At 47.5% G+C, this 15169-nt stretch overlaps 1 protein-coding gene across 3 annotated transcripts in view; it reads left to right on the top strand.

Moving 5' to 3' along the window:
- Positions 1 to 11647, top strand: part of FIBCD1 (fibrinogen C domain containing 1) — a 74448-nt gene extending 62801 nt beyond the window's left edge. For all 3 annotated transcript variants that reach the window (XM_083485239.1, XM_083485238.1, XM_083485240.1), the window contains 3 exons: positions 5956 to 6052; positions 9190 to 9369; positions 10328 to 11647. In XM_083485239.1, the coding sequence (XP_083341365.1) occupies positions 5956 to 6052; positions 9190 to 9369; positions 10328 to 10587 (537 nt within the window). In that variant the 3' untranslated portion in view covers positions 10588 to 11647. The remainder of the gene's footprint in view (positions 1 to 5955; positions 6053 to 9189; positions 9370 to 10327) is intronic.
- The last annotated feature ends 3522 nt before the right edge of the window (positions 11648 to 15169 follow it).

The following is a 15169-nucleotide window of genomic DNA, read 5'->3' as shown; positions in this document are numbered from 1 at the left end:
AATACACTCTTGAGTGGTCCCTGGTTATTAAAACTGTTGCTGTCACTCTCTGAATGATTTGTGGGTAGTCTGGGGTAGTCACTGAGGCCAATTGCTTGAATGCACAAATACACTGCAAGTACCTCCAGGAAGGTCACAACTGATCACTTCCTGGGGCAGGCAGGAAACCCACACATGTAAATTTTGGGGTTGAATCAGGAGATAAGTAAGCCCTGTAGTCAGGATTCCTGTAGTCTGCCTTCAATAAGTACAGTACTATTGCCAACCGCCTTGTGGCTTCAACCAGGTGCAACGCTAAACAAAAACAAGTTGCAGTGATCTTGGGTGCTTGCATCCTCCCACTGCCTGGCCCAGCTTGCAAGAATTTCAAAAGCTTTGTGTCCATTTTGTACCACTGACTGGTTGCTGTGATGCCTGAACATGGATAACCTGTGGTTAATCTTAATGATGGCTTGCATGAACAAGATGACTTCAAACTGTTGTTGTTGTCAACAAAGGTTGTTGTTTTTTGACAAACCATAGTTAAGACTAACCACTGTTATGGTTAGTTTGGGATGGCATGCTAAAGTATGTTCAATTTAAAACAGAAAATTCTGATCTCCTCTTCGTGGCCATGCCAGGGTGGGCAGACGTGAACCTGTGTGTAAAGCCATCTTTTATGAAGAAAATGATATTGGAATCTGATACCCTAGTAGTATTGAGCCACCATTCCCCAGATTTACCCAGCACAGCCTGTCTCTGAACTGCCTAAGGAGCCATTGGCTTTTCAATCATAGCTTGGCAGCCTTACCAAACAACATCAATTTCTTTTCTGACCCTGGAATAGAACACTTGAGTATTGAGTTCTTGACCCTTGTCTTTGAAGCTATGAATGCTTTCCCTTTGTGATCCAGCAATAAAACTAAGTCCTCAGGGGTACAGACCCAACCACAACACCTTAGCTATTAGCAAAACATCACAGCCCCTTTTCCTTCTGATGGCTGTGTTAATCTGCTTGGGACTCCCTGGCTGCGACCAGACATATTTGGATCCTGTTACACCTTCTTATATGACGTACTGATGGCAAGATTAAAAGGGATGGCAAATTCCCCTGATTTCAGATTTAGGTTTCTAGCCCACATGGCTACAGAGAAATCAGCTCTGGGGGAGGAAAAATAACAAGTCACATTGAGGGGCAAAGGAACTGTGGCTGTGGCGTTGTGCGCCACTTCAGGGTCCATGCATGGCTGTCTCTGCACCTCCACAAAGGGGGATAATCAGCAAAGAGGCATTTATCACCAAAGCTGTTCGGGCCACTAATCTCTCAAGGCATTTGTGTAATCAGGCCTTTACATGGACGGTTACGGAGAGGAGAATGAGAGTGAGGGAGAGCTCTCCGCTAATGCAACTCAAGCCCCTCCAAACCCTCCTCCATCAGTGCCGTGGACAACTGGCCTACTTTGCAGCCTGAGGTCAAAGCAGCTTAATGAAGGAGCTTGCATTATCTCCTGCTCCCATAACCTTCCCTCCTTCCCCATGCCCCACTGATGTGGGAGCCAAGAAAAGCTCTCCATTAGCAATCAGCTTTGGGCCCCTTTCCAGCAAAAGTGTCCTTCAGCCGTCAAACTGTTCAGGCCCAAAGCCCCTTTCAAAAGGGCTTAGCAAAGGCAGCTTCTCAAGTGCTCAATGCAGGGATAAAAATTAAGGGTTCTAATTCTAGAAGGTAAGTACTGCTTGGATCAGAGGCGAGCCTGATGAGTGAGAATCATGTCACAGCCTCCAAACTAGGGCTTGCAAAGTTGGTCAGAGCTGTGGCAGGGCATCTAATGGAGGGCTCGGCAATTCTTCTCAGCCTCAAGGGCCATGTTTCCTTCTAAACAGCCTTCTGGGGGCCACGGAAAAGGACTGTGCAGGCCGACAAGCAAAAGTTGCTGGAACGAGTGTCAATTTACTTCCTGCAGTGCTCCTGATGCACTATGCACACTGTGCAACTAAACCCGTCATGCCCCCCTAAATCTGCCTCTTCTGGGGTTCTCTACATGCAAATGGTGCACTCTACCACTGAGCTATCTCCTTCCCCTAGCCACAATAAGCAAGATTCTAGTCCTCATTGTTCTGAAGAATCACGCAGCACATAGTTCAACTATGGAGCTTGCTCCCACAAGAGGCACTGATGGCCATCAACTTAGATGCTTTTAAAAGAGGGTTAGACAAGATCGTGGAGGGGAGGGCTGCTGATAGCTGTTAGCTATGATGGATATGTTCTGCCTCCATAGTTGGAGACAGCAAAGCTTTCTGAATACAAGTTGCTGGAAACTTAAGGAGGGGAGGGTGCTGCTCTTGTGCTCGGATTCTGATGCCAGTTTCCCATAGGCATCTGGTTGGCCACTGTGAGGACAGGATGCTGGGCTAGATGGACCATTGGCCTGATCCTGCAAGGGTCTTCTTATGTTCTTAAGTATTGATTGAATTAAGTAGGAACATCTGAAGCTGTCTGATACTGAGTCAGACCATTCAACCATCAAGCTCAGTATAGTCCACACTGACTGGCAACAGCTTTCCAGGATTTCAGGAAAGGGACATTCCTAGCCGCATCTGAGGATGCAGAGGATGGACCCAGAGACCTTTTTGTATGAAGCATGTGCTCCCCCACGGAAGTACAGCCCTTTCAAAAGAAAAGAAAAATCCTGTTCTTTTTCCACCTTAAAAAAATAAATAAATCTATCCATGTTTTCCTGTCTGCCCTGGTTAGCACACAGCCCCAGACTAAGACTGTGGGAAGCCCGGTTCCTGGCTGCCCCTTAACAATGTTCCATTGTGATGCAACAGAAACACATCAGGATTTTGAAGCATATGCTGGCCGCGGTGGAGCTCAACCTCCAGATACTGCAATAATGTAATCATGGGCAGTTTATGCAGCATGAAATTGCCCGAATCTGTTCAGGAAGAATCATCCATAGCAAGAGGGTTTGGTGTGGGGGATGTTTGTGCAGCTCATGGGAAGAAAACAGGAGAGGGAGGACATCAGTCAGAGATAATTCTTCCCCTCCCCCTCAACACACACTCCCACAGAACACTACAACTCCCTATCACCCAGTGCAATTGACTGTAAATATTTCACACACTTGCAAAATTAACTACAGAAATGGTGGCGATCCCTGGCTCAGGTGGGTTTTTTGTTTTTGTTTTTAAAGAGAGGCTTGGACAAATGTGCAGAGAGTAAGCTGGTCAGAAGCTGTTTGCTTCTTGGTTTGGAAACTGAGTCCAGCACAGAACGCAGTGATGGATGGAATGAGAACGTGTGAACCTCCCAACTTCCCTTGATGCCCGTTGGATTCCCCCAGTGCTGGTTTTAAGCTAGAAAGCCCCATACTGTTTGGGATCCCTATACCCAGAATACTGCCTTTCCACGTATTTATTTGTTCCATAAAATTTATAACTGCTTGATTGTAAACAAAATAAAATGGTGGTGGGAGGGGAGGAAATCTCAAAGCAGGTAACAGAAAGGAAAAGTAACAACCATAATACTTTTGAAGGATGAGAATAACAGTAGACTGAAAACCCACATCAACTTTCTAAGAGTCTGGACATCTTTGTCTAAACAAAAATGTTTTTAGCCAGTGCTAAAAAGAATACAATGAAGCCAGCTGCCTGATATGAATAGGCAGGGAGTTGCTGCCACACTACTTAAAAATGAAGGGTGGGTATTATATGGCACCTGTAAGAGTGCCAGTTCTGCCGAATGAAATGGTCAAGTGGGCATAAATGGGATAAGGCCACCTTGCAGGTAAGTTGGTCCCAAGTTGTTAAGGGCTTTATATAATAATGACACACTGAACTTGGCCTGGTAGCAAAACAGCAGCCAGTGCAGATCTCTGAACTCAGGTGTGATATGCTGACAATGTCTCAGTCCTGTCAGCAACCAGGCTGCAGCATTCTGCACTAACTCCATCTTTTGGATCAATGCAAGGGAAGCCCCACATAGAACACATGGCAGTAATCCAGTCTTTAAGTAACACATATGAAGAAGGAGAGCTGCTGCCAGTCAGTGTAGACAATTCTGAGCTAGATGGACCATTGGCCTGACTCTCGGTATAAGCAGCTTTCAATGTGCTATGAAACTAGCTTAGTTTATGGAGGTAAAGTTCATGTCTGCCTGCTTTTACATCTGGCACCTGGAAGGTTGCCCATAATATGCGGCCCTCCAGCGGAAAAGGGTTCCCTGCCACTGTTAGAAATAATACCCCAGTTCCAACCCTCCAACCATTATTAGCCTGAGGGTAATGGTGGCATATTGGCATCACCAGTGGAAATAGGGTTACCATCACCAGAGTGCTGCTTTAAAGTAAATGGATGGGCCATTGTACTTGTATGGGCAACTTTGAAAGGCCTTTTAGGTCATGGCTGAAAATCCAGTGATCTGAGAACTCAGCTGTTCTGAAAGTAAACTTTCCTTTTGGTGCCCTTCCAGTCAAAATGTGCCCCTGCTTCATTAAATCAGGGGGTGGACGCTTAATTAATGGTGAGTAGCAGACACAGGAGGTATTTTCTTGATTCTCCCGCCAATAGATCAAAGTTTAATTAAGCAAGAAAAATACCAAAAGGAGGACATTTCACTTGGCTAATTTGAGAACCATGGCAGAAGGGGCTAAGGCGAACCAGTAAATGCACAGTTCGTTATTGCTTAATCTTTAATCAAAACTCTTTTGTTGCCTAGAAATGAAAGCCAGCTTGAAATGTTCATGTTCACCAATACATAGGGTTTGCCTATAAGACGCCTTGGTTCAAATGCAACACAGCAGGGCTTCCCTATCACTTGGCACACCACTCACAAATACCAGACCGTGGGCACCTGAAGGGAGGTCATGTGGTCATGTGCCCCACAGCAAGTTTAGCGAGTTATAAAACACTGAATCATGAGATAACACATGGCTAAGGGGAGATCTGCTGGTAATCCAAAAGGCAGAATACAATTCAGTAGTTCTTCACGCAGAGGATAGTTAAAAAAGGGAACTCACTCCCATAGGATGCAGTGGTGGCCACCAACTTGGATGGCTTTAAAAGAGGATTAGAAAAATGCATTGAGGAGAGGGCTGTGCTACTACCTGCAATGGCTATGCTTAATCTCCATGGGTTGCAGGCATGCTTCTGAAGACTAGTTGCAGGAGACCACAGGAGGGGAGAGGGCTCTTGTGCTCAAATCCTGCTTGCTGGTTTCCCACAGGCATCTGAGTGGCCTCTGTGAGAAGAGGAGACTGGACTAGAAGGGCCACTGGACTAATCCAGGAGGGGGTCATCTTATATTCTTATGTCTGCTTTGCACATTACTTAAAAAAACAACAACCCTACAACAGTGTTGGGAAACCTCAGTCCCAGGGACCAAGTGCATCTCTGGAGACCTCTCAATCCAACCCTTGGGACTCCCCTCGGGCTTTACCTCCTCCTCAGCCATTCCTTCTTTCCATAGGCCACACTCCATACTACCTAGGCTTTGTATCCTTCTTGAGTGCTTTTGCCTGGCTGGAATGTGCCCTTGAACTCTGCTCATGCCCCTTCCCTCCCTCCCAGCCTGGCTTGCAGCCCCCAGGAGGTTGCCCAGGAGAGAATGCAGCCCTTGGGCTGGAAGAAAGCTCCCTGGGTGATAGCCTAGAATGAGAAAATTAATAGCCACCATATCTGTAACATAACATTTCTGGTTTCAGTGTCAACCTCCCTATTAATCCTGACAGGAAGCCTCTTCAGAGTCCCTTTCGCTGAACCACTCCAACATAATTAGCCAATTTAACGGGGTTTTTATTTTGCATCTCGGCTCTTTCATCTGATAAAGCGGCACCATCGCTCTTCAAACTGGACCATGAATGGGGGAGGCAAAGACAATGCTGACGCAGGCTCGCCCCCGCCTCCTCTCCCAGTGAACACATACATACTCTCTCTCTCTTGTTCTTACTAATCCTGCACTGATTTCTCCCACTACAGGTCTTCCAGCGGCGTGAGGATGGCTCTGTGAATTTCTTCCGCGGGTGGGAAGCTTACAGGGATGGATTTGGGAAACTGACTGGAGAACACTGGCTCGGTATGTGCATCTTGGCCTTTATTATCACAGCTTTGGGGAAGAGGCAGAGAAGTGGCTTTATTTATTTTTATCCCACCTTTTGCACCAAGTTGCTCAATGTGGTGCACATGATTTTCCTCCTCCTTTTCATCCAATCCTCACAACAACCCTGTGAGGTAGGTTACAGGCTGAGAGGCAGTGACTGGCTCACCCAAGATGGTGGTCCTCATTTCCTCCTGTGGAAGTGAGTTCCATAGTTTAACTATGTGCTGCATGGAGAAGGACTTTATCTGTCCCAAACCTTCCATCATTCAGCTTCACTTGATACCCATGAGTTCTAGTGTTATGAGAAAGGAAGAAATTCCCACTCTCTCCAGGTCATGCATAATTTTATAAACTTCTATTATGTTGCCTCCTACTGCTTTTTTCTCAAAACCAAAATGTCCCAAACGCTCCAAGCACCTGTTCACTTTGGTATTTCCCTGTTATGCCAGCCTTGACCTGTTCCTAGATAAGCTGCACACCAGCGAGCAGAAACCTCTGAATCAAAACTGTTGGGGTTTGCAAGGAAAGCTGCTGTTGACGGTTGTGTCATGTTGTGGAGATGATTTCTACCTAAGGAGCCTGCAGCCTGCAAGTATAACTTAAAATACTGGTAATTAAAGAGAACAGCAGGTATGATGGAGGAGAGGTTTGAAAATGGGAGAGAAGGAGTCATCACTCACGGCGAATGACAACTTTCCCCAAATCACCTCTTAATTGAGAAATGATCAGCAGGACTCCTTCTCCCCTCTCACTACCCACCTCTAGAGAGGTGCTTTTGCAAGTCCTAATTGATAGGCAGTGAAATCCCATCTCTCAGCCTCTGAAGGCCCACACTAAAAGCTGCATGAAACAGAGGCTGGGAAGGTTTGGTCTGGGAAGTGGGACTAAATTGTGGATAAGGCACATGACACAACAGCCAACAGCAGCTTTCCTTGTTGTGTTGGCTGGGCTCTTAATATCCCATGGCCTCTTCCACCCCCACCTCCAATTGGTGCATGACATGGAGAAAGTGGGTGGTTTTTCTCCCTCTCTCATAAAACTGGAACTTCTGGACATGCAATGAAGCTGAGTGTTGGAAGATTCAGGACAGATCAAAGAAAGGACTTCTTCACTTCCTCCCACTGGATGCAGTGATGACAACCAGCTTGTATGGATTCGAAAGCAGAGTGGACAAATTCGTGGAGGAGAAGTCTATCAATAGCTACTAGTCATAATGGCTATGTTCTGCCCCCACAGTTAGAGACAGTAATACCAGTTTCTGAATACCACTTGCTTTGGGACCACAGGAGGGGAATGTGCTGCTCTTATGCTCGAATCCTGCTTGTGGGTTTCCCAATGGGGCACCTGGTTGTTTACTGTGAGAACAGGATGCTGGAACTAGATGGGCCATTGGCCAGATCCAGCAGTGCTTTTCTTATGTTCGTACATCCGTAAAGGTAAAGGGACCCCTGACCATTAGGTCCAGTTATGGACGACTCTGGGGTTGCGGCACTCATCTCGCTTTACTGGCCAAGGGAGCCGGCGTACAGCTTCCGGGTCATGTGGCCAGCATGCCTAAGCCGCTTCTGGCAAACCAGAGCAGCGCACAGAAACGCCGTTTACCTTCCTGCCAGAGCGGTACCTATTTATCTACTTGCACTTTGATGTGCTTTTGAACTGCTAGGTTGGCAGGAGCAGGGACCAAGCAATGGGAGCTCACCCCGTTGCGGGGATTTGAAGCGCCGACCTTCTGACTACAGCACCACCTGTGTCCCTTTTGTACATTCTTAGAATCATAGAATTGTAGAGTTGGAAGGAACTCTGAGGGTCATCTAGTCCAATCCCCTGCAATGCAGGAATCTCCACTAAAGCATCCATGGCAGGTGACCATTCAGCCTCTGCTTAAAAACCTCCAATGAAGTAGAGTCCACCACTTTCTGAGGAAGTCGGTTCCACAGTTGAACAGCTCTTACCACCAGAAAGTTCTTTCTGACATTGTGTCAGAATCTCCTTACTTGTAACTTAACGGTAACTACCCAGTGCAGAATCTTGAATCTCCAATATCTGCCCATCACACATTTTAAAAGGCAAAGTAAAGGACCCCTGACCGTTAAGACCAGTCACAAACAACTCTGGGGTTGCAGCGCTCATCTCGCTTTACTGGCTGAGGGAGCCGGCGTTTGTCCGCAGACATTTTTTCCGGGTCATGTGGCCAGCATGACTAAGCCGCTTCTGGCGAAACCAGAGCAGCGCATGGAAACGCCGTTTACCTTCCCGCCAGAGTGGTACCTATTTATCTACTTGCACTTTGACGTGCTTTCGAACTGCTAGGTAGGCAGGAGCTGGGACTGAACAACGGAAGCTCACCCCGTCGCGGGGATTCAAACCGCCAACCTTTCGATCAGCAAGCCCTAGGCTCAGTGGTTTAGACCACAGCGCCACCCGCGTCACACATTTAGGCAGGTCTGATTTTTAATATTTTTGGTAGCCTTAAGAAAGCTGCTTTCTGAAAAGGCTGCACCTTCTAAAATGAATGTAGCAAATTATGTATTTCATAAAATGCATATACAGTGGTACCTCTGGATATACATACCTCCAGTTGCTTCAGGATGTGAACACAGCAAACCCGGAAGTATTTTTCCGGCTTTCACCACGCGCACATACGCAGAAGCAGTCCCTCCGGTTGCGGAAACCTCAGGATCCAACCGGAGCTCCGGAAAAGGATCCCGTCCACAACCGGAGGTACCACAGTACTGCTTGATTGCAAAAAACCCAAAAACCAAAGATATCAAATTCTCAAAATGGTATACAAAGAAATAAAACAATGAAATTGCCAGTAAAAAAGTACAAAACAGCTATTTAAAAATCTTCAAAATACAATTAAAACCAGGAAGTTTAAACTGAGATTAAAACATGTCTGCATTCTACATGTCTGGATAGGCTTGCTTAAACAAAAAAATGTTTATAGCTGGTGCTGAAATAAGTGCAGCAAAGGCACCTGTATGATGTCAATAGGCAGGGAGTTCCAAAGTTTGTATTTCCTCGTTTATAAAATGCAGTGTCTGACAAACGGTAATGTATTTAAGGACACATCCATGTCCCACATATAAACTGATTAGAAACTCATTTAATAGGGCTGAAGAGGATCCATGCCTTGACCACGCAAGCCAACTATGAGCTGCGCATTGACCTAGAGGACTTTGATAATGGCACAGCTTATGCACATTATGGAACATTTTCGGTGGGTTTGTTCTCTGTCGACCCTGAGGAAGATGGCTATCCAGTTACTGTTGCTGACTATTCTGGGACAGCAGGTAAGTTTGCCTGGTGCCTAGGGCAGAGGGGATATGTGTGAGAGGGGAAACAGATACGCATGTGCAGTGGATATTTGTGCACTGAGGATGTGTGTTTGTGAATAGCTGTGGAAGTTTGGGGTATATACCTCTTCGTGGATCACCAGGAAAGAAGGAAGGTAGGAAGGAAGGCCATTTGCTCTGTGCTCAAAATACCGTGCATTATATCCAGAACAGCACCGGTGCTAATAGCATTGGAGCAATCGGGCCTGTCAGAACGGCAAATTTCCACTTCAAAACAGCTGCTCAGAATTGAAACTTCAGGTCAGAAATTGACATTTCACCCTGACAGAAAGAACATTTAGGTCGGAACGTCCAATTTGCAAGGAAGAATTTAGCTCTCAGCTGTCAGGGACTAACTCAGAAAGCAAATATTTATAGTTTTATTGACGTAAAACAAAACAAAACAAAATTTTATTTCAACTGAATTGCAAAACCCTTTCTAAAATGTAGAGTTACAGTTCTGTTCATTCATTTAGCCTCACCAAAACCTGCACCTTTAGTTTTTCAACCTTCCATTACTTTGTCGCAGAATGTTGACATTAATACCCCTAGCGCAGATCTGGCACCACCTGCTAGCCACAATGGCTATGCTTTTGTCTCCATGGTTGGAGGCAGTAATGCTTCTGAATACCAGTAGCTGGAAACCTCAGGAAGGGAGAGTGTGCTTGTGCCAGAATCCTGCCTGTGAGTTTCCTACAGGCATCTGGTTGGCCACTGTGAGGACAGGATGATGGACTAGATGGGCCATTGGCTTCCTCCAGCAAACTCTTCTTATGTTCTTACAGACCTGCTCAGAGCTTTTGGAGCAAATTTCAATAGGCTGTCTGTGGAGTTGGGGGGCAGATGTCCCTGTCCACCAAGTGGCCCTTTCCAAAGACCTCACCACACCCTGACAAATGACTCCTTCCCTCTGCAGGCGACTCGTTCCTGAAGCACAATGGCATGAAGTTCACCACCAAAGACTTGGACAACGACCACTCAGAGAACAACTGTGCCTCCTTCTACCACGGGGCCTGGTGGTACCGCAATTGCCACACCTCCAACCTGAACGGGCAGTACCTGAAGGGCCACCACAGCTCCTACGCCGATGGCATCGAGTGGTCCTCATGGACAGGCTGGCAGTACTCCCTCAAGTTCACCGAGATGAAGATCCGGCCTGCCAGAGATGAGAATTAGCTAAGTCTCCTTCCCACATCACCCTACTTGTTCTCTATCCCCACCCCACCCACACCCACACCCCCAGTCCCCCGTAGCTCAGTGTTGTTTTTTTGTCTGAGTCTGGGGCAGCAGGACCTGAAAGAGCCCCCTTCCCACCAACCAATGTTTTAATACTTCAAGAGTTCCCCTTGATGTGCACAGCCGGTTCCTGGAAGCAAAGGCACCAGCTCTACCTCTTCCAAAGCAAGGGTTGTCTTAAGTCCACAAGTCTCCCATATAAACACAAGCAAGAAGGATTCCCCAGCTGCACAATGGAAGCCATCTTACTCACCCCCACCCCGACGACAACGACGACTACGTATTATTCTCATTCTTATTATGAAAAAAGAGAGATGCTTTGATAGCCAAAGAACCTGGCCCCTAGAATGTGTGAATCTCTTAGTGGTCCAAGCATATCCAGCATCCCACCCCATAGTAGAGATGTAATCATGTTATTTATAACAACAGCCTGATCTTTAGGCAAGGTGAGCTCACATACAAGGCCAGGCTGAAGGAGATGAAATAGACCCACGGCAAGGAAGGAAGGCTTTGTGTCAGTGCTGAGAATGACTGACAGTGCTTCAAAGAAAAGCCAAAGGAGAATATTGCTGTGCTGTCAGGAAATCACACATCATGGATTGCACTGAAAATGACTCCTGGATCATAGAATCGTAGAGTTGGATGGACTCAAAGAGTAATCTACTCTAGTCCACTGCGAAGCAGGAATCACAACTCAAGAATCCTTGACATATCCAACCTCTGTTCATTTGGTGTGAGCTTGCCTCGCTGTCACAACCAGGGCCATCAAGAGAACTTTGAAGGAAACAGGAGCAGGAACTGCTGAAACAGTTTGCTTTTTCGCCTTCTTGTCTGGAACAGAAATCATTCCAGCGATTATTTTCAGTATTTGCCTTTGTTGTTGCTTCCAGTCTGCCGATGATCTGTAACCGATTATGCTACACACACACACACAGACACACACCGATCTGCACTGCATTTCCTTTGCATTAAATAAATGCGGTGGGATAATGTAATGACAGCATATGTCACCTGCGTAATTTATTGTGTAAGTTACATTATTTCATCACAGCAAATGAGATGAGTAGTTTTGGTGGAAGACAAAAAGGAGCAGAATGGAAACGGTGTTACATGTGACAGCTACAGGGCAGAACCAAAAGGGATGTCTTCTCACATCTCTAGTCACAACACTTTCTTTGTTTTGCTGCACGAAGACTGGAGGGTGCCCCACTGTTCTTATGGACAAAAGGACAAACTAAGCACCAGGGTGAAGGATGGAGTCAGCACCTCAAGAGTAATGATTTGCACCAGGACATGCAAACCAAGAATGGCCAGCCTTCGGGCATAGCTGGACTCCTGTATCTTCTCTCAGCCTAACTAATTCAAAGCCACAGGAATCAGCCACATTTGTTTGTGAATCCTTTTGAAGCTGGGTTAGACAGAGGTAACAAGGCACCCACAGGCCCTGAGCCAATAGAATCTGAGCAGGAAAACACACTGGAGGTTGTGAGAAAGAGCCACAAGCAAGGAGGGGGCTGTACTTTCAATGGGAAAGAGCTCAGTGGTAAAGCAGAAGATGTAGAAGATCCTAGGTTCAGTCCCCAGCATCTCTCTCCAGATAGGGCAGGGAGAGACCCACTGTCTGAAACCCTGGAAAACTGTAAACAATGTCATGTGACAAAGCGCGCCAAACAATACTGAACTAGATGGACTAATGGTCTGTCTCAGCATAATAAGGCAGCTTCCTGTGTTCATCAAGAGCATCCGCAGCTCTGTGCCAGAGTACCTGCTATGCATGCAGAAGGTCCAGTGCTTTTTTTTTTCATTCGGAGTGTGTCGAAGCACAGTTCTGGCACTTCTCAGCCATTGTGGGCTGGCGATCCTCCCACCTGTTTCTTGCCTTTTACGTACTTCTGAGAAGCCCAAAGCAAACATTTGAAGTCAAAATGGAACTTGGTCAGCATGTGTGAGTCTACAGTTTTTTCAGAACTATGACTCCACCTAGCTCCTAGCCGTGATTGGTCAAGCTGGGGGGGGGGATTCATATTCCATTTTCTTCAATCAGTCTCCAGTGTAGCAGTGGCAGGCTTTAAGCTTTCCTGCCAGGCCTCCACTGTTGCACATGTGTGTGTTTCTGCAAGGGCCTTTCTGAGATGCCCTAGCCACCTGCCTGAATCTAAGAGAACGAGGGAAGCAGGGGTGCATTTATCTGACCTGCACCGGAACCAGGGGTGACCTCCAAACCGGTTAGAGAGACAGCTTGCAGTAGCTTTTAGCACCTCTGTGGGTTTGTTGTCAAACTGGCAATTGTTCAGGGTTGCCCTGAGTTGCCCGATGACTTACTGTAACAACTTTGTGGTGAGTTCCAGCACCTATTTTTCTAGTGGGTAGGACGGGGGAAGCACTGAGAAGGCCCGAGGTTCAATATCTGGCATCCCCAGACAGGGATGGGTTGACTCCTTATTTGAAACCGTGGAGAACCTCTGCTAGTTAGTTTTGACTGTACTAGGCTAGATGGACCAACCGTCGGACTTTGTATAAGGTAGCATCCTGTGTTCCTATGGAGGAATTTGCCCTTGTGTCTCAAAGCGAAAAGGGCAGGCACCTCTGAAGAATCACATTGCCTTCAGATGAGGGAGCAAGCTGTAATGTAATAAAGGCAGAATTAATTCATGACCCCAAATCCTGAGCACCCAGTGCTTCCCTGCACGCACACACATAGGCAAATGAGGCTCATATTTCACATGGTGACTGTCAAATTCTCTGTGGCCCATATATCTAGGAAAAAAAGTTTTAAATGGGGAAAGCTCAGCCTAGTCATAGAGCATCTTCTAGAGCAGTGTTTCCCAAACTTTTTTGGGCAACGGCACACCTGTTTACTGAAAAAAAATCTCGCGGCACACCACCATTAAAGCCCCGCCCCGTGACGTCAGCGCGCAGTGTCACGCCGGGAGGGACGCACGAAAGTGAAAGTTTTTTTCCCTCCCCCCTCAGTCCCTCGCTCGGAATTCAGCTCGTTTGGGGCATCGCTCCGGCTGCTCCCTCTCCCGCCGCGCAGGAGTGATGCCTCTCTCTGGCTCTCCCTCCGCGCAGTCTACGGAGACAAAGCGAGAAATGTAAGACTAAATCTAAGTGAATCAATAAGAAAGGAGGATATGATGGTATGTAAATTAGACGGGCAGGTTGAGATGACAGGAGGGGCTGGGATGGATGCGGCTCTGTAGGAGAGAGGGGCAACCCGGGCAGCGGCTGAGAAACCCGCTGCGTCCGCCGGTTTCCACTTATTCTGCCCCGCGTGGGGAAGAAGGCAGGAGGCCTGTGGCAGGAGCTCCGCCCCGAGGGTTGTCTTCTGCTGCGCCGGGGGAGAGGATCCGTCGCTAAGCCGGACACACGCACGCTCTTCTCCGCCCAGAGGTTCGGGAGCGCACGCAGCTCGGGCTCGGCTGAATCTCCCACCAAGCGCCTCCTGCTCGCCGCTGCTCTTGGCTCCAGCCTCCCTCGCTTTGCGCGCCGAGCGGCTCCTCGCCGCCGCCGCCCCGCCTCTCGCCGCCCGACTCGCCCGCCTCCCTCCAGGCATCTCGCGGCACACCAGCCGATGTCTCACGGCACACTCGTGTGCCGCGGAACACCGGTTGGGAAACACTGTTCTAGAGATGCAGAAAGTCCCAGCTTCAGCCCCTGCCATTTCCAGGTAGATCTGGGAGACTTGCTACCTGAAACCCCTGGAGAACCACATTCAATCAGGGTAGATAATACCAACCTAGGTGGGCCAATGGTCTGACACAATACAGGGCAGCTTCCTATTCTCCTATTTAACTATGAGGTTAAAAAAAACCCGTGAGGTTTTTTCAGAACCATGAGGACCAGGATCTTGACAAACGTAGGGCTCTAGCTCAGTAGTAGAGCATCTGAGTGTCATGCAGAAGGTCCCAGGTTCAATCCTTAATGGCATCTTCAGTAGGGCTTGAAGAGAACTCTTGCCTGAAACCCCTGGAGAGCTGCTGCCAGCCAGTGTAGACAATACTGAGCTAGGTGGACCAATGACTTCATACAAGGCAGCTTCCTCTGTTCCCCAAAGCCTCCCCAAAGACCATTCAACTGATCAAACTGGCTCTTGATAATCAATAACTGCACTGCCACCCAAATTCAGAATCTGGGATTCCCACTGGCACTAATGCCTGCAAGTGCTTCACACATCATGCTTCTATAAGTATTGGGGGGGGGGGGGAGGACCACTGTCCACATGTCCAAACAGGCACATGGGCTGTCACTCAGTGGGATTGGACCTGCTTTGCATACAGAAGGTCCCAGGTTCGACTACCAGCATCTCCCATTAAAAGTGAATCATGGACAGCAGAGGCAAGAATGGCCTATACCCCAAGTTATTTGGAGAGACTGGCTGCCAGTCAGAATAGCCCATTCTTTGTTATATGGAGCAATGATCTAACTCAGCTTCACAATCACAACTTCCATGGTCCTGTAGGAAATGCATTATGTGTGAAGCAGCCCCAAGGATGGTTATCAGGCTATTACCTTCTCCTTA

This window comes from Podarcis liolepis (genome assembly GCF_965112155.1).
Source record: "Podarcis liolepis genome assembly, chromosome: Z".
Classification (NCBI taxonomy): domain Eukaryota; kingdom Metazoa; phylum Chordata; class Lepidosauria; order Squamata; family Lacertidae; genus Podarcis; species Podarcis liolepis.
This window is presented reverse-complemented; position numbering and strand designations above follow the sequence as displayed.